The 22,556-nt window shown below is 35.4% G+C and overlaps 1 protein-coding gene and 1 pseudogene across 1 annotated transcript; both read right to left on the bottom strand.

Annotated features, from left to right (window-relative positions):
• Positions 1–81: 81 nt before the first annotated feature.
• LOC145246727 (cytochrome b-c1 complex subunit Rieske, mitochondrial-like) lies at positions 82–22,191 on the bottom strand. Its single transcript, XM_080108478.1, has 4 exons — positions 21,867–22,191; positions 9,514–9,657; positions 4,344–4,646; positions 82–433 (listed from the first exon to the last, which is right to left on the bottom strand). Exons 1-4 carry the CDS (start codon positions 22,060–22,062, stop codon positions 270–272), a joined length of 807 nt encoding a protein of 268 aa, XP_079964604.1. The 5' UTR covers positions 22,063–22,191; the 3' UTR covers positions 82–269.
• On the bottom strand, positions 6,963–7,100 carry LOC145246943 (U2 spliceosomal RNA; annotated as a pseudogene).
• Positions 22,192–22,556: the final 365 nt, after the last annotated feature.

Genomic DNA, 22,556 nt, shown 5'->3' with positions numbered 1-22,556 from the left:
CATATGAATGAGTCCCCTATGGAATTTCCACAGGTCCCGCTAGTATCTAATAATACTTGAATAAACAATAAAATACAACCATTTTCAGAAATGTCACCATTTTTATTCAGCAAAATTACAAGACTATCAAGTTGAAATTCTGTACTAAATGAACTTTTGGCGAGAAGAGTCTCATCATGTTTTTGCCAATCATATGAACAAACCCTTAAAAAAAAATGGTAAGGGTATTTATCTTTTTTATTTTTTACAATTCTTAGATATATTTAACATTAACCAACAACTAAAGTTGTTTCATCTTTGAATATATAAGGTGGAACTTCTAGATTAAGAGGAGCAGGTCCTTTTCTAATTCGGCCAGCTGCGTCATAATGTGATCCATGACATGGACAGTAATAACCTCCAAAATCGCCAATGTTGGAAACTGGTACACACCCTGTCAAAAAAAAAAAAATAAATAAATAAATAAATAAATAAAAATAAAATTAAAATAAAAATGAATAATTCACTTTTAGTTAAGAAAATAGGGTTCTTGTCTAGAATTATCGCCCCTTAATTCTGGCAATATGATTTTTGTCAGAAGATGCTTATGCTCTCTCGCTCTCTCTTTCTCACTCACAGACACAGATAGAACAATGTGGCTGCATAAAAATAACTTTCCCATATTTGCTGCACATATGCAAGTACCCTTTTTTTATACCTTGTAACGGTATGGAACCGTTTCTAAACATTTGTATTGTTATCATTAATAAATATTTGGTTGTATCATATATCTTGGTTATCCCCGAAAAAGTTAGCCCTGGCCCGCTCAGAATTTCAACGCATGATGGATCTCGGCATCATACGGTCCTCAAGCAGCTCATGGTCATCCCCACTTCACATGGTACCCAAGAAATCGGAGGGAGACTGAAGACCTGTGATGACTACTGTGATCTCAACGCTGCAACTGTTCCTGACAGGTATTCCATTCCACACCTGCATGATTTTTCTGCTTTCTTGTTTGAATTGACAGTTTTTTTTGCATATCATCTTAGTCCGTGCATATAATCAAATTCCCATCACCGAGGAAGATATTCCTAAGATGGCAATAAGCACGCCTTTTGAACTGCGTGATGCCCCACAGGAATTCCAAAGATTTATCGATGAAATCCTTTGTGGACTGCCTTTTGTTTTCGTGTACATTGACATTCCAATTGCAAATTTATTACAGGAAGAACGCTTAACCCACATAACTAACGTTTTTCAACGTTTACAATCCTTCAGATTAAAAATCATTATTGCGAAGTGCTGGATTTTCTTGGACACCTGGACTTACACCCGTGCCTTCAAAAGTGCAATCAATCCAGGATTTTCCTGTACCCACTTCCTTTCGTCAACTACGCCGTTACATTGGACTTGTGAACTATTACTACCAACTGTTTGCATCAACTGTCCAAACTCACGGATTCACTTCACACAAATAAGAAGACCTTGTCTCTCTCAGACAAAACCCTGGCATCTTTCCACGCATCCAAAACAACTCTGGTGAATTTCACGAAGCTATCATACATCAACCCTGACCCGACAGCTAAACTCTTTCTTTCAACAGATGCTTCTGATGTAGCTGTTCTCAATCAGGCAGTAAACGGTCAAATGTGACAATTGTCTTTCTTTTCCACTAAGCTAAGTACACCTCAACAAAAGTATAGCGTTTTCAGATGAGAACTACTTGCTATGTATTTAGCTATGAAACATTTCCATTTTATATTACAGGGGAGACAATCCACTATTTTCACTGACCACAAACCACTGATTGCTTCCCTTACATCTTCCATTTCTGGGAAACATACAACCAGAGAATGGATTTTGTGACAATATTTTGCCAACATTCAGTATTTACCAGGCGAAATGAATACTGTAACTGACACTTTCACGTTTTTGTGATCTCGAGTTTTGAAAGGACTCTAGACTTGGATTACGTCGCGACTGAACAAGAACGAGATATGTCATTGATAGACTTTATGTCGAGTTCAACTATTCTGCTGAAAAAGGCACCGAGCTCATTTTCGGACAAGCTAATCTGGAGCAATACGTCTGTGGCACATCCAAGACCATACTTGCCTCCTTGCTGGAAGAAAATTTTTCGACACTTTCATGACTTAACACATCAAAACTCGTTTTTTTTTGGCCAAACAGGAATGTCGATGGACTCGAGCATGTATTTCCTGCCAAACTATGAAAGTTTATCGCCATATTAAGTCCACCCTAGGCAACTTTCCTGTAACTGATGCTTGTTTCTCGCATATCCACATGGATATCGTTGGTTCGCTGCCACCTTCCGCTGGTCATCACTACAATATCACTATGATAGACCACTTCGTAGGCCAGAAGCAATCTCCTTGCACAACATTTCCACAGAAGCAGTAGCATGTGCATTCGTAGATCTCTAACTTTGGTATACCCACCACTGTTACCACTGACAGAGGTTCACAGTTTACGTCACATTTTTCAAGACCTTTGCCAATCTTTTGGAATTTCCCATGTAATGACAAATGCCTATTATCCTTCTGCCAATGGGATAATAGAACGCTCGCATCGTTGAATCAAACCTGCTCTATCCGCATAACGCAAACTGCATCGCTAGACCGAACATTTGCCGCTCGTTCTTCCCAGACTTTGATCCATTATTAAAGAAGACCTGAACGCTACTTCAGCAAAGAGGTTTTGGAACCACCTTTCGCCTTCCCAGTGAGTTTTTTACAGTCAATTAATCCATACCTGCAACCATGCCTGGTTATGAAATCCGTCTGAAACTCACTATGTCACGCATGCTGTATACTCCAGCACATTCTGCGACTTCCAAGCCGTACTACCCACCTCATCTTCAGTCATGTAAGCACGTCTTTATCCGTCTTGACTTGATAAGCAAACCATTACAGCCATTTTACGATGAATGTTATCTTGTGTTGGAACGCTCTGACAAATATTTTGTCATCAATCATAACAGCAGACATGACTATCGCGATAGATCGTCTTAATCCACGCAAAATAGCAGAAAATCTTTCAATACTTCTTTCTACTGTTAATATAGTGGTCATACAATTCACAAGAGCGGACAAAGAGTGCACAAAACCTCATCCAGGTCGTCCCGGGCCCTCTGAAAAAACCTTGCGTCTTGTGAAAAGAAATGTTGAATGGAGCCTCGATGCAAAGCCTCTGATATTGCAAGCTGGTGCCCATCCCCGAACAGCTGTCACGTATCTTCACAAGCTGGACTACTAGGGTAAAACGGTGAGGAGGAAACCTTTTCTTCGTCCTGCCAATATCAAGTGCAGAAAAGATTGGGCTGGTGAGATGGTGGAGAGACCCATGACCTTTTGGATCAATGTCATTTTCACTGATGAGTCATGATTTTCATTATTTCCCAGCAGTGGAAGAGTATGGGTATGAAGGCTCCCTCAGCAAGAGTTTGCCTTAAAAGGTCTACAGATGATATGGGGTGCAATTTGGAATGATGGGCGGTCAAACCTGGTGAAGTGCGAAGGAAACATCAATTCTGCTAAATATGTTTCAATATTACATGAAAGACTCCTAACAATATTCTCACTTGATAAAACAGACTGAGTTAATTCCCTTTTCATGGAAGACGGAGTTCTTTGTCACTCTGCAAGGGCAACACAACATTGGTTGAGCTAAAATGGGTTGGTTGGTTGTTTTTGTTTTACGGCATATCAACCTTTTTCAGGTTATTTAATGTCGAATCTAGTTATTTTGAGGAACGATTTTAATGGAGTATATATATATATTTTTTTTAAGTCAGATTCTATTTAACTCATAGTTGGGACCCTAACAGGTACTACCACTCTGGGTCAGAGTGAACCTGGGAGCAATGGCAATTAAAGAGTGGCTCCACACTCCCCAAGGCCCGCAAGCTGGAGCCTCACCATTGGATATAGTTTTAGGTCATATCCAGGACCAGCTAAAATGGAATTAATAAATTTCCATGACTAAGATAGTCCCCAGATATGAACTAAATTGAAAACTTTTGGAGCATATTAAACCGAAACCTTCACAAAAAGAAAAGGAAGCCATCTTCTAAGCCTGAACTTTTAGCATTATTGCGTTAAACATGGCAAGAAATTTCTCAAGATGATATTCGTCAACTGATCAATGCCATGCCTGGAAAGGTTCTAGCATTAAAAACAGCAAAGAGAATGCCAATCAAGTATTAGTTATTAAATTTGTGACCTTTTATTTTTTATTTTGTTCTAGAAATTATGTTTACAGAAATAAACTGTTTCTATGGGTGTCTATTCTTTTCTGCCATGTCTGTGTATACTCATATTTGGAAGAAAAAGAAAACTTACCTAAATGAGTGCAGACTCCCAACAAAACAAGCCATTCCGGTTTCTGGCATCGATCATCATCATGTTGAGGATCTCTAAGGCTGCTAACATCAACAGCTCGTTCTGTCTCAATTTCTTCACTAGTACGATGCCTGACAAACAAAGGTTTGCCTCTCCATTTGAACGTGACGTTCTTGCCCTCAGGGATGTCACCAAGTTTTACTTCAATTTTGGCCAGAGCCAACACATCAGCCGAGGCACTCATTGATGAGACAAACTCGTGCACCACAGTTTTGGCTGCATATATGCCAGTAACGGACCCACCTGGAAGATGAGAAGGAGGATAAAATATTTTTTATACATAAAAGCAAAAGCTCTGTTTTGAGCAAGTTCATACACTACTGATATCACTTATATCGATAATTTATAGGAGGCGATTCCAGTGCAGAAGTATAACAGGTTATAAACAGATTGAAAATAAAATAAGAGATACAAAAGTAAAAGTGAAACAAGTTTTTCAATTTCTTCTATCACTCTCTGCCCCCCCCCCCCGATTCTTTGTTTTTTGCCCAGGTAGCTATTGTAAAGTAAAAAAGAATCCAACTTTGAAAACAGAAAGGAAGCTGTCACATATCCTTAATAAGAACAAGGACTTAATACCACCTGAAAAAAAACAAACAGTTTAGCATTACAGCAAGCTACCAAACCTATATGACCTTCCTAACATTCACAAAAACTGTATTCAATTAAGACCCATTATCAGCGCCTGAGGTTCAGCATGTTATCCATCGAGCCGATTCCTAGTAGATGTTTGGTTTGGTTGTTTTGTGGCATAGCAACCCTTCTCGAGTTATTTAATGCCGAATTCAGTTATTTTGTAGAAGGTTTTTATTCTTCAAGCTCTTTGTATCTTCAATCGCTAGTTTGTAGTGTTTCGTTTGGTTGTTTTATGGTGCACTAGCGGCGTTGCCCGGGTGTTTAGAGGGGGGTGTGCTCCAGGGGGGGGGGAATCAAAACAAAAGAATAAGTGAAGTAATCACCCTGTTTAAACATTATAAAAAAAATGTTAAAACTTAAAAAAAAAAAAAAAAAAAAAACTAACGTAAGGCAAACGAACGATGTTAAAATTTCTTAAAATCGGAAAAACAAAAACAAAAAAAGAAAACACGAATGTGATGGAAAAAACCCAGAAAAACGAACGTTAAAACTTCTTTAAAAAATCTGAAACAAAAAAGAAAAAAAAACATAGAACGTGAAAAATGGCTTAAATAACCCTGTTTCAATATTAAATCTTTAAAAATCGAAAAAAAAAAAAGAAAAGAAAAGACACCTCACAGCATGATTCGAACTCACAACCTTTAGATAAAGTGTGCAAAAAAACCTGACACGTTACCCGCTCTGCCAACAAAGAGCAACTGAAACATGTTTGAATTTATTTATTTAAGTATTAAAAACAGAATTGACACATGCTCGCTAGTTCTATTTGACCTCATTAATGAGGTCAAGTCGCAGAGTTAACTTTTGGGTTTGTTTACCCAACTTTGGCTGATTGTTTCCTCAAAATGTTGGGGAGGGGGAAACCAGCTCCCCATTGTCCAGATTGAATAGCAATAGCTCACTTTGTGGGGGGGTAGGGAATCAACAATGCTTCTATTCGTTCCAAGTAAATGTATGGAAGCAAGTTATTGGCACGTCACTTCACAAAAGTATCCACGGATGAGACTCTTACTGTGGTATAAATTGATTTTAGATACTTCACTGGAGGAACACACTTGTATCCCAATTCATAATATAATGGACTACATACTTTGTGATCGGATCTGATATATATTGTCAAGAAAATGGTCTAGTGATGAAATTACCATTATTGTCAGTACGGACCAATGGTTTATGGAATACTATGAGGAAATGACATTAAGATCAACACCACTAAAGTTAACAATGTGGCTATGATATGTAGATGACATAGCTTCACCAGGAAGATGTTCAAATATTACAGAATCTTGTGAACTATCTGTCCATCGTTCACAGTGGAAAAGGAACACAAGTTATCATTCCTAAATGTACTGATAACTCGCACTGATCAGGAAGTTTAGATTATTTGTATACTGAAAGCCAACTTTCATTGAACAATATCTAAATTTCAACTCCCACTATTCATCTAATATAAAGGAAGGAATCATCCATTGCCTACAGCGAGCAAAAGCAATATGTAGTAACAGCAATACATATCAAGAGAAACCCTCTACCAAAACAACTATCCAGAGAGCATGACAACAGCTCCAAGAAATCCGAACCAAACACCAAAAGACTACCCCAAAACAAACAAGAGTTTGTATACCATACGTGAAGGGCTTATTGGAAAAACAAGGCCGATAGCCATTAGTCGCGTGTTCTCATGTAATGGATGAATGTGTGAATGTAGGATTTACATGAAATTCTTAAAGATAAACTAAAATGACCAAAAAATGGGCTGAAATGACTTAAATAAATAAAAAGTAAATGACTTTAATGAACTTAAGGATGAATTAAATGACCTTAAGAATGACTTGAATGCTTAAAAAATGACTGGAATCTTTCAAAAACAACTTGAATGATCTAGAGAATGACTTGAATGGCTTTGAGACTGACTGGTTGTAAAGTGGGTGATCATTTTACATTAAATTAATACAAAAAAGTGATCCCCCACTTTATATCACAAAGTTACAAACATAAGTACAGCATGTAGAAAGAACAGATACTACACTTTGATCTTGGCCAAAAGGCCAAGAAAAGGGTATTTATTTGCTCCCCCACTGAGCAAATTAGGCACAAGGCCGATTTTTAATGTGAGGAGTGAAGGGGAAATGGGGACCAACTCTCCGGGGAGTAGGGGAGCTGGATAGTGACAATTGGTGGGAAGGGTTTCCCCTACATTAACCAAGGTCTTATATGTGGGGTCGCCCCCACACATGGTCTTTGCTTGCAGTATCTGCCGGAACAGACACTACACTTTTATCTTGGCCAAAAGGCCAAGCACAAAAGTGTTAGACAGACCGACCGACTTATAGAGTCGCTTGCACGCGACTAAAAATAATATCAAAGAATATGTAATTCATATGATATCAAGACAGTATTCAGGAGAAACTCAATCTTGTGCAAGTCAAACCCACTATGGAAAAAAATCATGACTAAAAACTGTGTGTATGAGATTCCATATACATGTGGAAAACTATACAAAGGTGAAACGTGTCAAGGAATAGTGGAGACTAAGACGATTTAAAGAAACCGTGCATCATCTGCTGAGTATAGAATTTAATACAATATGAGAACCATTAATTATAAATAATAGTCCTAAGTAATATATATATATACTAGCAAAAGTACCCGTCGTGGACTGGGTTCAAAAACAGCTTACAGAAAATGGACTCTGATTTATGAAAGCATGATAGGTTATGAAAAGAAAGGGTTGTAAAGAGATAGCTTTGAATTTGGAGGTATCAAAACCAAAGCAAAATATGATGAAAGTAAAAATAAAATAGATAAACCCCATAATTTATTATACCAAACCTGTTCACACTGAAACACTTATCACAATATTCTGTGGATCTATATTAAAAAAACCTTGTTAAACTTTGTGACATATTTCCATTCTATGGAGGTCAGGTGTGAACGAAGACCCCATAATTTTATTATACCATATTTCTTCAAACTGAAACATAATTATCGAAGTATACTTACACAGATAGATATGAAAAGTCTTTATTAAAGTTTGTGCCTATTTCCATTCTATGGAGGCCAGGCGCGAACGCAGACCCCACAATTTTATTATACCATCCATATTTAAGTTAAAACATACTTATCAAAGTATTCTTATATACATCTATATCAAAAACACTTGTAAACGTTTTTTTAATTTTAAAATTTTTTTTATTTCCATACTTGTGGACCAGGCGCATACGCAGACCCCACAATTTTAATGAATCATCATCATGCCAGATCAAACATACCCATTCCTGTGTCTCGATACATCTTCTATCATTATATGTAATTAGTTTTCTATAATATTCAACCATATAGGAGCCTATACGTGACCAGACACACACACAGACGTTCAGCTTTAGTAATAAGTAGTGATGTATAGTGATAAGTAATTGTATATCTAAAAACAAGAGTAGACTTAAGGCCCTAAAATTTCATACTAGAATTGGTCACAAGAGGCTTAGATAAAAACGTTTCTGGCACCAATTGAAATGAATGGTTCTTGTCTTGGGGAGGCCCCATGTTTTGACAAGCTTTTGGGCTTGACCTTTACTCCTGATCTTAAATGGAACACGTACACCAAATCTGTTGCCAAGGCGTGATCGAAAGTGTTGATGTAACTTCCAAAAAAAAATTTTTTTTAAAGACATGGATATCCCATGATTATCAGCTGAGTTATATATTTGTTAATTTATAAAATCAAATTATAATCTACTAGCCTAGGTGCCCGGCGTTTGTAGGTGTGTGTTGAGCAAAAATGGTAGTAGGCAGGCAGGCTCGAACCTGTACTGTGAAGGAGGAAAAGAACATGAAAAAAAAAAGTGACGTCTTTGCCGTTGCATCCATCGTCAAACTGTGAAGGTTTAAATTAAGGCTAGTCAATCGAAAAGAAGAGATGACTTTTGAAAATATCGGCAAAAAAAAGCGACCTCTCCTTGTAGAAAAGTGCCCAGTTGAGGGTGAAGGAATTAATCTTTTTAGCCAATTTTTTCTATATTTGTCGTCTGAAACTTCAAAATGATACTGATCTTGTGAAAATCCGTCGCTTCGGTTGAAAGTTTTAGGCAGACATACATACGCACATACATTTAAACAGACGGTTTGGCGATGGGCGCAAAAGCAAAGACTTCACGCTTTTTTTTCACATTTTTTTCCTTCTTTGCGGTGCAAGTTCGAGCCTGCCTGCCTGCCTGTCTACTACCACTTTCTTTTTTCTTTGTTCAACACACACCTGGCAACGCCGGGCACTCAGGCTAATTCTTACTATAGGGAACACACAGAGTTTTATACCTTTAGATTAAAAATACTTGCAATTTAATATTAATTAAATATTCTTTCCAGAGCAATGGTCTTTCTAGTTATTTATTAGTTTCTATTTAAGAAATCTATTTTATCTCGAGTCATAACACTGCATAAAGAAGGTGGGGGAGAGACATAATATTTTACTTACCAACTGAGAGGAGGTACGTAAATGCCTTGCGGCTTTCATCAGAGTTTTTGTTTGATTTTTTAGAATCCTTCACCGATTCGCGTCGATAAGCACTGAAGTCTGGGACTTGAATGTCAGTGTGGGCAAAACGCACTTGTGATGGACCTGAAATTTAAAATAAGAAAACACATTTTTTAAAAATCTGAAATCGACATTATAATCCTAAAAAGAGTGAACTACCATTACATCTGGATCCTCAGATATTATGCATCGGATCAGCGCAAAAGGTTTTGCCAGTCTGTAGAAGGATCATTATTTTAAACCATTGTAATTTATTTTATACATATTGTTATTACTTAAACACATCACCATGATTAATTTAAAACTTTATTTCATGTTATCAAAGCACCATTCATGTTTTTTTTATAATATTCTCACTCCTGCTGACCCAAAAACTACGTTCTTTAGTCAACAGAAAGGGAGTCATTTTCCATCATAATAATGCTTATCCTCACACAGAGCTACTGACCAAAGATTTCTTTAAAAAATTTTGTTGAGAAATCTTGCACCATCCTGCATATTCTCCTGGTCTAGCTCCCTCAGATTATCACATATTTCAAGGATTACAAAACCATTTAGATGACCTTAGGTTAACATCACAAGGAGATTGGACAGGAGTTTGATTCACATCAAAACCGAAATAATTTTATAAGCAGGGATTTATAAGCTCGTTGATAGATGAATTAAGACATAGATGGCAAAACATTTTTTTTTTTTAATACACAGGAGTCACCGCCCAGAGGCTACTCGAGGATAAGGGTTATAGAGTGTACAGTAGTCAATGGGATAATATTGTAGTAATCGTTAGTAATGGAAATTCGGTAAATTGGATTACTTAAGAATTGGTTTATGTTGGACTTGAAGACAACCAAGTTGTAGTCAGTTGGGAAGCAGACAAATGAAAGAGAGTTCTTGTTATGAATAAAGATTTTCGAAAATAGTTTTTCACTTTCAAGATTAAATTTTAAACCTGCAAAAACTTCTGCATGAACCTCATATATCAACTTTGATCTACTAATATGTTATCTTTATATGACCATAAACGTCAGCAAATGAATGAATTTATGAATATTATAAATGAACGTGTACACGTAAACTTATTTCTGCTGTTGTTACAAGGTTCATAACAGATTTCCACATGATGTTGCTCTTGCAGAAACCACTCGTCTATTTCATGTATTTCCAGATGCTGTAATCATTGGTTAATAAAGAAGATTGACTAAAGAGTTGAAGCTCATCTATGATTACAGCATCCTTTCGTTTTCCTTTAGGCATTATTCTCCTATATGTTGTGCCCTTTTATAGCTAAACGATCTTATTAATTGGTCAGGCATGCATATATGGAAATCACATTCATATAAGTAATAAAATTTATGAATTTTATTAGCCAAAAGGAGAATACACACGCCGCACAGAAATAGGAGTCAAGTGTGTCAAGCGACTTCTCACAGACAACACCGACATTGACGGTTCCCTCAACACAGACGCATTCCAGCGAGCCATTCTCCAATACCGCAACATTCCAGACTATAATACCTTGCTGTCTCCGGCTATGTGTGTATTTGGAAGGCCAATCCGGGATTTCATACCCATACACCCCGGAAAGTACCAACCACACAGCACCTGGCGTGAAACTCTGACATCAAGAGAGAGGAAGCCCTCCACAACTGCCATATGCGCAAATCCGAGCGGCTAACAGACCACACTCATCCCCTGCCACCGCTAGTTGTTGATGACTGTGTGAGGATCCAGAACCAAACAGGACCTAACCCCAAGAAATGGGACAAAACTGGCATTGTGGTGGAGGTCCGACAATTTGACCAATACATTGTTCGCATCGACGGCTCTAGCTGCGTTACGCTGCAAAACCGGAAATTCCTGCAGAAATACATACTGGTAATTGAACGCTTCCCACTCCTGAGGCTACCCAGACCAACACCTGCGTCCCACAGCCCCAGCAGTGCAACTGAACAGCCACATCCAAACCAACCAACACTGCTCACTAACACACCTTCCGAGCCTCCCGAGCAAAAGAAACACCCAGCAGATACCACTGTCATACCTCCCAACCCGAACCCAGCATTTGTTCAGCCAGCTCCTGCGACTACGGAGAAACCAGCGGCCGAGCACAAACACATCGCCCCCCCCCCCCCCCCGGCCTACAGGAACGTCTGGTGTCTCTGCCTGACACAGACACCGCACAGGAGCCAGTGGACGCGTTGCCTCTATGTCGGTCAACCTGCCTCTCGCGCCTACCTGCCCGACTGAGTGTAGACTGAAACAGACTTTAAATCTCTAAATCTACTTTATGTACCAAGACATTTTATTAAGTTGTCATGCCCAGATGGACATTCGCATCGAGCTTAACTGATTACCTGGAAATCTTACAACACTCATACTCGTCTTTATGTCTTAAAGACTGGGGGGAGGGGGTTATACATGATGTTGCTCTTCAGAAACCACTCTTCTATTTCATGTATTTCCAGATGCTGTAATCATTGGTTAATAAAGAAGATTGACTAAAGAGTTGAAGCTCATCTAATTTCTTTGATACAAGAAATGTCATGACATGGCGCAGTGATTAGAGTACTTGGAAAAATCAATTGCAAACAGTGATATTCTTCTAAAGGTTGAAGATTCAATCCTCAGTGTGGGCGAGCGAAAAATACAATTGTAAATCACTTAGGACCTCTACCCAGTCACGGCTGATGGAACAAGAGCACACTACTCCCATGAAGTAAATAAAGGTTCCGCTTGAAATTCCATCCAAATTCCCAAGTTCAACAAGATACACCTGTACACCTGAAGATGGTCGGAGATTATACCGACCAAAACGTTGTGAAAATCACACTCAAGATGAGAACAGTAGTTCAATGAATCCGAATAATATGAAGTGGAAGCTTAAATAGATCTGAGATATTAAGTAGTGTTGGGACGATTATCAGAATTGTAATTGGGAGTCTGAAAAATCGGATCATTTTTTGGGTATTGGTATCGGAAAAATGTGTGCATATTTTCTGATACTAAAACGATTCTTTTAATTGTTCTTTTTATTTACACGTGTTTAAAGCAAAATCTTTTTTTGTTGATAACAATAATAAAATAAATATTTATTGATTTTTAACCACTATTAAAACTAAAATTGATAGATGATCACCCACAGGAGTATTTTTTCGTTTAGGAAAATATCTCCAAACTTAACATGCATTTTCACGGAAATCAGGTAAAAATAACAACTCTATAGTTAAATATTTAGAGATTTATAAAGAATCGGAATCGGGAATTTAGTACGGAATTGGTAATTGTATCGAATCCGGAAAAATATTGTAATCGTCCCATCACTAATAATAATAACTGTCCAGGGTTCAAAACTGACACCGAGGAGAATAGTGTGGGTAAAAGACAAGAGATAAAGTAAAACAATCCCGCAATGATTAGCAGAGGAGCTTTTTAGAGACAGTAGCTGATTGGTAGTGAATCTGTGTAGATTAAAAGAAAAAAGACCTCTTAAAATATTAGCTAGAGCAAAGTTGAAGCTATATGCTTCAAGAGTTGTTTAACAATGATGCAGCCACACAAATGATCCATAGAATATCAGTATCATCTAACACCGTCAGAAATCAAACCAACAATCCAGCCATGGAAGTTCTTTATTCTTTCATCTAAGAAATTTCTAGATGACCAACATAATAGGAGGTGATGGTGACTGTGGTTAACGAAAGGGACTGAAACCTTAAGTGTGCCAAGTTCTAATCTAGTATGTTCCACAGGAACAATTTCATGAAACCCACATTTGACCTTGTGTCTAACCTCCTGGAAAGGTGGTAAATAAAATAACTGCTTTATCCCCTCCCCACTTCTGAAAAGGGAATTGTTCAAACCAATATTATAACTTCTAGAACTTTCAATCTTTTAATTAAATGAGAATTTAATAAGGATTTGAAAGTAAAAAATGACTTTATATTCAACACTTCAACAGCTACTTCAAAATTTCTTTCAAATTTTGAAGTATCATAATTCATTCTTTTTTTTTTTCTATTTGTCAACTATTAACAAAAGATTAAAATAGTTGATCTTTTTCCAAAGAAATCGGAATGCAACATAGTGGACTTAATTTTGTAATATTATTTATAAAACTAATTATGTCTGCCTCCATTTTTATTAAAGTGCATCTTTTGCAAGATGCAAGGTCACACAGTAGCACATCAAATGATTGCATTTGTTGTGGACCATTGTTTTTTTTTTATATATATAAAAGTGACCTTGTCTATCTAACGAACAATCTCTACCAAACTATTCTGTCAATTTTTTGTCTTGAAACTTGATATATAGAGGATTTAGATCTGTAGAACAAATTTGATTTGGTTTATAGATGGTAAAAATAGGTTCCAATGGGTCAAAATTGAAAGAAATTGGAACTAAGTATAAGTCGACTTAAAGTGCTCATGTATGCATGCACAAATATACATTTATATGTTAAAGTCGGTTAAATTTTAACCATTTCTTTATCAATTTAACAATAGCTCAAACAGTAAGGATTAAGGCTGGAATGCTAAATATTTTGGTTTCAATTCTAGTTGATGGCACATAAGTCACTTTTTTTATTTTAACTTTTGAAATCACTATATATTGGGTACAATATAATAAATTTCAAAATCAGGTTTTAGCTTGCAGCATAGAAACATTTGTGTTAATATTGTAATACATTGTCTTATTTTACCATTCATGTCATAATGTCATTAAAAACACACACACACTCTTCCTTAATCTTACCAGTAAGCCTAAGTGGTAATATGAAAAAAGAATCATTGTCATTCTCTTATACTTTTTTGGTTGTAGCACATGATTAATTTCATAGGAAGGCATGTTTTGATTCTAATTGTAAAACAGTAAAATAAAATTAAAAAAAGATAACACCCTTAGCTTAATCACCCACCTAAAAAGTGAGATTCTATTTCTTTTTTAGGCGATTATGTGTGAACACCCTAAAAACTTAGTGAGAAAAAAAAACAAAAGAAACCATTTAAGCATTTTAAAATGGAGGATTAGTTTTGTCTATAAATTTAGCATAAAATGATCCCATTTCTGGGCTATTCTAGCATTTAGAACAGTTAATTTTTTTTTTGGGGGGGGGGAGTACAGTGAAAGATTCTCAGGCATGACGTAAGCAGTCCCAACTATGAATACATAAAGACAAATCAAGTTATGATGTTCTGGATGTTACTAAAGTGTACAAAATATATTGTGCAATTTTTTAGGGACCAGACGACTTTAATGAAATATAAGGTGATTGATTTCCGGCTTCTACCACTGTTCATTTTTAAATTAGAGATTCCAGACCCCATTTGTAAACAAGTAGAAAGATATTAGTTTTGCTGCATGTAAATGTTTGTCTTTGGGTTTTTTGCTTTTTGACAAAAAGATACAAAGTAAATTTCATGTATTCAAAATATCTTCCATCCCCCCCCCAAAAAAAAAATTAAAAACAGTTACTTAACATAAGTACCAACATTTTCTTTGATACATTTTGCAAAACAGTATGCTTAACTGCTAAAAACAATATTTCTAGTGTTGTCTTAAAATTTTATTTCATTAAAATTGTTTAATTCTAAAAATAAAAAAAAAAGAAAAAAAAAAAGAAATAATAGTGTCTTCTATATTTGTAATACTTTGGTGGTAACATGTAGTTTGGTTTGGTTTGGTTTGGTTTTACGGCATATCAACTTTTTTTTTTTTTTTGTTATTTAATACTGTGTTCCATAATTTGGATTTTTTTATCATGGGTTATATATTTTAACTTATTCAGTAAATCAAGTCACCCTTTTTTGATGATTAGGTGATGTGGGTTTTTGTTGGGGGTGTTTAAAGTTGGATTGAGTTAAAATTATATTCTTTTATACAAATTTACTTTTTTCATAAATGTTAGTATTTTGTTGGAATTTTTTTTTTTTTAAATAGTTCTTTCATATTGTTGACATTGTAATAATTTCGCTGGATATGCACGAGATCGCCACAATCCAAAAGTGTTTTACCATAAAGGGTTTTTGGCATGCCAAACATTCTGGAGAGTTTTCTTTTTTTTAGCAGGAAGAAGTGGGTTATGTGCTTCTTGTGTCCTAGTAACATATAGAATATCATAACACAATTCATATTTCTCCATTTGTAATACTCAGTTACATCGTGCCTGAATCTTGGGACACATTATCTGAAACATCACCGTTTTTTCTCAAAAAGATTCATTATTTATTCTTTGGTACAGAAGGGGGGGGGGTCTTTTTTTAGTAATTACATGTGATTTTATGATTTTGCTACTCAGGGTCAGTGGTAAAAAAGATTTAGTTAACAGTCCTAAAAAGTTAGAATGATCCAGAAATGAAGGATCATTTATGTCCCCCCACTCTAAATTCTAAAATTTCTAACAAGTTCTTCAGGGTGTTTCACATGTAATCAGGAAATTAATTTATACAATATTATTAGATGGATATGATATAATCAGATTCTTCACAGCTAACGGAAAGATCCTGATCTCTGTTGATGGCTTTATATTCAAACAATATCACATTAATGCGGACGTACCTAAAGAGTCAATACTTGGACTATTATTATTCCTGATTTTATTAAACGATCTCCCTAATGCAATAACATCTGAGATGGACATATTTGCTGAGGACACCATGTTCTGTTCTTCACATGCAAGCAAATGGAAGCCACATGCATATCCAAAGTAACGGCTAAAACATTAAAAAATTACCTCGAATCTGAAGTAGAATGAAACTAAAAAAAAAAAATGGATGGTCATATGTAATGTTACCAAGACAAATCTCTTTTTCTTTAACATGGTGGTGACCTGACGTTGTCCGGGATTGAATGATGATCACCGAATGTTTCACACTCCCATATTTTTATTGTCAACGAAATCAATGAAATTGAACAATTTTTCAATCAAATTAATTGATTGTCTGCTCTAGTTAGGGAGCCATTGTAGTGCACCGGAAGAAAGATATCATGCCTCTTGTTGTGACTTATTTCACAATACATTATAGTCTATATATTTACTGTAGAGAACTTCCTGTTGATTTTATAAAATTATTTTTATATATAATGGCTTGAATTAAAGTTTAAAATAAAAAGTCAAGTATCATACTCCAATTGTGCTCTAAACATAAACATTCATTTCAAACACATCCCTGTCATATTAAAGAGTTCATTTTCAAGGCTCTACATTGCGAGTTAAACAGTCGCATTCGCAAGTGGTTTTTCAAAGTGACGACTAGAAATAATGAAACGCTTATCTTTTGGCAATAGTATTTCTTTCACTGACAATTTTCCAAGGCTCACTACTGAGAGAAAAATATCTTTTCAACATTTTTAATAAAATGAACAAAGTTAAATTATTTAAACAATAAAAGTTTAATAGAACAATATACTTTTTTTTTTTAACAAAGGCTGTTTAAAAAAATACCTGAAGAAATCAGAGTGTTTATCCCGTCAAGTATCAGCATAAAATTTGTTGTATATTTAGAATTACACTAAAAATATACAAAAAAAATCATTATGATGTACATACTCGTCACAGAACGAAGATGTCACATTCTCAAAAATCATGTGTGTTTGGCTAGTAACTTTCTATTTGGCTAGTAAACGAAAATATTTAGTTGTCAAAGGTCAACTAAATATAAATTTGTCCATAGAGCCCTGATTTTATATGTCAAGCTTTTCGGCTTGTGTGGTAATAAAACTTCTCAAACGCACTTGTGATGTTAGGCTGTGTAAGGTGTTAACTTTGGTCAAAATCACCTGTTCCTTCTTTCATTGGATTATTTCAATTATCAATACTTATTGAAGACATTTTGATACAAATCCTATCTAAGAACACTGCCAGGCACAAAGTTCCTTTGTTTGAAATTTCATAAAAATTGGCCCAGCCGTTTTCGAGTCCATAGGGAACAAACTCCCTGACTCACAGACAAAGTTCGTTTTATATAATAGTAGAGATGAGAAATCTTTCCAACCATCGATTGCCATGGCTGACAGCATCCTTTAAGAATCCAATGTTTAAACTTATCGGCTTGACATTCAAAGGCAATATAAATTGGAATAAATACATAGAAGATACTGCCTATTTGCTGCAAAGGTTGGCTTCCTCTATTAGACTAGAAAATTTCTTATACCTGCCAGGGTCATCTATAAATATAAAAGCGAAAATGTATGTATGTATGTATGTATGTATGTATGTATGTGTGTGTGTATGTATGTGTGTGTGTTCGCTTTTTCTGTATGTCTACAAAAGGCTTTTTTCAGAGAAGCGGTTGGTCGGTTCACAACTTTTTAAAACTTTTTATATCACATATAAATTGCAATATCTCAGAGCTAACAACGAAGCTCGCCTGTCTATTTAATTTGCTCGATTTCGGGAAGATAAATATTCAACATTTGTCGCTCGACGCATGTGGGTTAGTCTTTTTCCTATAACATCTTGGGGGGGAAAAAAAAAGCGTTCAGCAGTAAATGAAATACTATCCCACAGTCAAACTTGACCTCATTAACTCATTAAAACGGGCACCTGCCAAATCCAAGTAATTAAATAAATTCAAACGTGTTTCCGTTAGCATCTCGCTGCGGGGCAATGGTTAACGTTGCACTTTTTTTTTTTTCACACTTTAATTTACAACTTTGCTTCAACGGTTCGGGTTCGATCCTTACCTACCAAAACATTTTTTACCCCCCCCCCCTGGAGTTTCCACACACACCTCCAAACACCCGGGCAACGCCGGGTACCCCTCGCTAGTATCTCTATAAAGCCAACATTTGCCCATGAATGAAACATTGTTGCCATATCAGGTTTATTTTTTTTGTTTTTTTCAATCTTTCTCATTTAATTTAATGCTGAAGCCACATCTGGCCTAGTGCACCAACCACTAGTCACTTACACTAAGGTGTAAGAAAGAGTTTCTAACCTAACAGATCCCACACTGTCGAACAAGCTCCAGCCCCTGTCTCCTCATCACAATGTTGCATCCCTTTACTTGTTTTACAAGTACGTCCACAGCATGTGCTTCGACAAACTCATTGCACTTGCACTCACTTCCATGTTTTTCGACTAACCCAACTAGTAGCATAATTCCCATGTCATCGCAGGATTTCCCAGATACCAGAAAACTTTCTACTCTAATAGCTTTTCTCGGATGGCTTGCCTTTGGAATTCCCTTCCTGTTCCAACATGCAGAAATTTTAATGCAACATGGATAAACATTTTGATTCAAACTCTTCACTTAAGATGCCCCTAATCACAGTAACCCTTTACATGTCACTGGCAATATGCCTATTCTGACATGAATAAAATAAAAAAAATAAACAAGTCAAAAACTTTTTAAACTGCCTAAAATCAGTAGACTCCCATTTTGGAGGAAAATGATTTACCGAAGAATGTTAATCTACAAATTTACCAATTATCATCATTTTTTGAGGCAAGAATTTGGTAACCTTTTTTTTTTTTTCAGTTTCTTTATATTTAAATTTTTCTTTTTCAAGGGACTTTTGTCAACTTTCTTTTTCAAGAGACTTTCGTCAACTTTCTTTTTCAAGAGACTTTCGTCAACTTTCTTTTTCAAGGGACTTTCGTCAACTTTCTTTTTCAAGGGACTTTCGTCAACTTTCTTTTTCAAGGGACTTTCGTCAACTTTCTTTTTCAAGGGACTTTCGTCAACTTTCTTTTTCAAGGGACTTTCGTCAACTTTCTTTTTCAAGGGACTTTCGTCAACTTTCTTTTTCAAGGGACTTTCGTCAACTTTCTTTTTCAAGGGACTTTCGTCAACTTTCTTTTTCAAGGGACTTTCGTCAACTTTTAACCTAGTGTCATCTGCCTATGTTTACATTCTTTTTACTTATTTTTTTTTTCACAGCTTTCAAAGCGCAAACTGTTTTGGGTATTTCCGGTTTGATGTTTCAGAATTTTTTTAGATGAGGATTGACCTTGGATTGTTCAGATTACTGTTCTCATCTTGGTTGTTATTCTCAACGTTTCTGGCATTGTAATCTCCAACCTTTTAAAATGAGAACAGTAGTTCAAACAATCCAAATAATTCGAATCCTCATCTCAAAAATTCAGAAACATTTTATCAAATAGACACAAACCTGAATCAATGCAAAAATGGAAACGATTAGATGTTCTTTCCATTTCATAAGCACATTATACATTTTGAACTCTAATAATTATGGTTTGTTTGGGAGTGGATGGGGGTAAAGAACAAAAATATCCTTTCCACCATTCACCAATAAGAGCTATTGTTAAGATACGCTTGAAGAAGGTCGGAGATTAGATCGAATAATAGTAAATACAAATACATTTCCGGATTGTTCCATCAATCGCAATCAGAAACATTTGGGATAATTAGAATGACTAAATTATCATTATTTCTTTAACTATTTTTAAATTTAAAAAAAAAAATAGACACAAAGTTTATTGTTGGTGCAAGTTTAAAGAAAGACCTCAATGAATGTGACATAATTATTGAAAACTTTATTTACCTCCTCTCTAGATTGGACACAAGGTCAAATGAAACTTTGAAAAAAAAAAAAAAAAAAAAAAAAACAACACAGAAAGTGCACTATGGCTTACAAAAAATGCCAGAGCAACCCCGTCTGCATTTCAAACGATTAACAATAAAATAACTGATTCTCGCAGAAGAGAAGGTAAAGGCTGGAAGGTCGACCTCACGAGACTAAACAGAGCCATACCTCAATCTGACAGCAAAAAAGCCACCGTCGGACAGATTGTCGAGGACGTATCCTCGATTGAAATGAACAACCTCGGATTGACACTGAGGATTTCAATAATTATTAAGTTACAATTTATTATGGTTCAAAGTTAACCATTTAAAACAATTTAACATTAAAAAACTAACGTTGTTTTCGTGACATTCATTAAGGTCAAAACTAAACTTAAATTACGTTACTTTGTTTATTTTTTTATAGAAATTACTTGAGCGTTTTTTTTTTTTTAGGTTAAAAAGAAGCAAACTGCAATATTTAAGACATTTTTGGTGCTTATGCACTTTTGTTACCGCGCTACATTTTTTTATAGTATTTTCAAGCTAAATTTAAGTTTTACGATATTTTTTTTTATTAAATTGTTAGGTGGAAGTACATAATAATTACGAAACACTCTCCCTTCCTCTTGTTAAGAATGACCTCCTAAATAATAACGTTATTATTTCAGCACGGTAACAAAAGTGCATAAGTATCCTGTTTTTAATTTCTTAATTTTCATATGAGATTTTTTTTCCCCTTAAACGGTCGGAACTTGAAATCAACAACTGAAGATAATGGCTACAAATTTCTGGTGAATTTAGGGAAAATGATAAAATGGTGATTTTTAAAAACTTAGGGAGATTTTGTTTTATATTTTTGGCAATATTGTTGAATGGGTAGAAATTGTATAAACAAATGAATGACGTTTATGTGCATGCGATGCTTGTTACACAATTCCGAATCAAACACATTGCAGGAGGACCTCAGGCAGGACCACACATAAACCAAGATCGCAATTAACAGGAGAACCAAGTTTCACTGTCCTTTGAGCTCTTCATCAGAATAAATCCCAAACCAGAATTGTCACATTAATTTAATATATGTAATTGGAGGTGTGTATTGTATTTACGCAGAATACGCGCGTGTGGCAATATGAAAGTTATTCTTAAACTAAGGAGGACGTTTTGTAACTATACTGTACTTTCACCTAACAATTTAATAAATAAAAGACAACGGAAAAATTGAATTTAATTTGAAAATCCTATCTAAAAATAGCACACTCCGTATTTTTCATAAGTACAGTATCATATTGTAAAGCCATCCAAATGTTTTCCTCTTTCATAATAAGTAAAACTAAAACATTGAATTTTTTTTTTTTAATTCAAATTATTTTTAAAATCATTTTTGCATTTTTTTATCCGAGTCAAAAGCTGAAATCAATTCAAATCTGTTTTCAAAGAATCACCAAAAACTTTCATTATCAAAATAATTAAATAATCGTTTATTTTCGAACTGACCCTGGTCGTTTACCTAGGAGGAACAAAGTGTAATAACTGTTTTGATGCTCACTTCATCTTTTCTGTCCTTGGTCAAAATAAATATTTCTGTTGAGTTTTTTTTTTATTTTTTATTTGCCCGAATCATAGCTGTCCCCTTTTGGAAAAGCTGGATTATCCCCACTTTAAAAACCAAACCTTGAGTCTAACTCTGCCCTCGCAGGGAAACAAATATATAGGATCAAATCAAATCAATAGACTGTTTACAATATATTTTTTTAAACTTACTTGTGAGTCCAAAGGAAGCAACGATGCCATTATTTGGGATTTGTCTGCAAAGGTTACCTGGCGAAGTATCTTTCGGTGGAGGGTTGATTACTATTTTCGCGGCTGCAACCGGTAATTCACTGACAATTGGTCGGGATACATGAGATACAACCTGTTTTGTAACCGTCCCCGTTAATTTAGGGAGTAAATTGATCATCTTGGCGACTTTCTAACAGTGACCTCCACGAAATGTTCTTTAAAAGACGGAAGTGAGGAAAACGAAAACCGGTAGTGACGTCAAAACACGATATCAAAGGGAGATAATGCACACACTCGAAAAGAATCTGTAGAATACAAGAGAGACAACCTATATTTCTAGACCTAGATTAAATGCATATGCTATACGTTTTTTTTTTTAATTTATTACTGTAGACAACAAACCGAAAAAGTGGCAAAGAAACAAATAAATATTACCAAAGGCAAGATAAGTTACTTTTCTACCGATCGAGGATAAGTTTTTTTTAAGCATTTTAACTTATTTTAAAGTGATTTTTTTTAGTTTGAAACACAAATAGTGACAAATTTTTTATATATGAAAATCGCCTCAGATAAGGCATGAAGCCATTTGATGTAAAGAGTTAAAAAAATATTACGTAATGGTCAAAAACTTGTGAACAGTACGCGTCAGATGAATAGATCCCGATCTGTAAG

Source organism: Euprymna scolopes, chromosome 24 (assembly GCF_053919585.1).
Source record: "Euprymna scolopes isolate OS-2025 chromosome 24, ASM5391958v1, whole genome shotgun sequence".
NCBI classification, from domain to species: domain Eukaryota; kingdom Metazoa; phylum Mollusca; class Cephalopoda; order Sepiida; family Sepiolidae; genus Euprymna; species Euprymna scolopes.
Note: the sequence above shows the minus strand (reverse complement) of the source record. Positions and strands in the feature narration are given on the sequence as shown.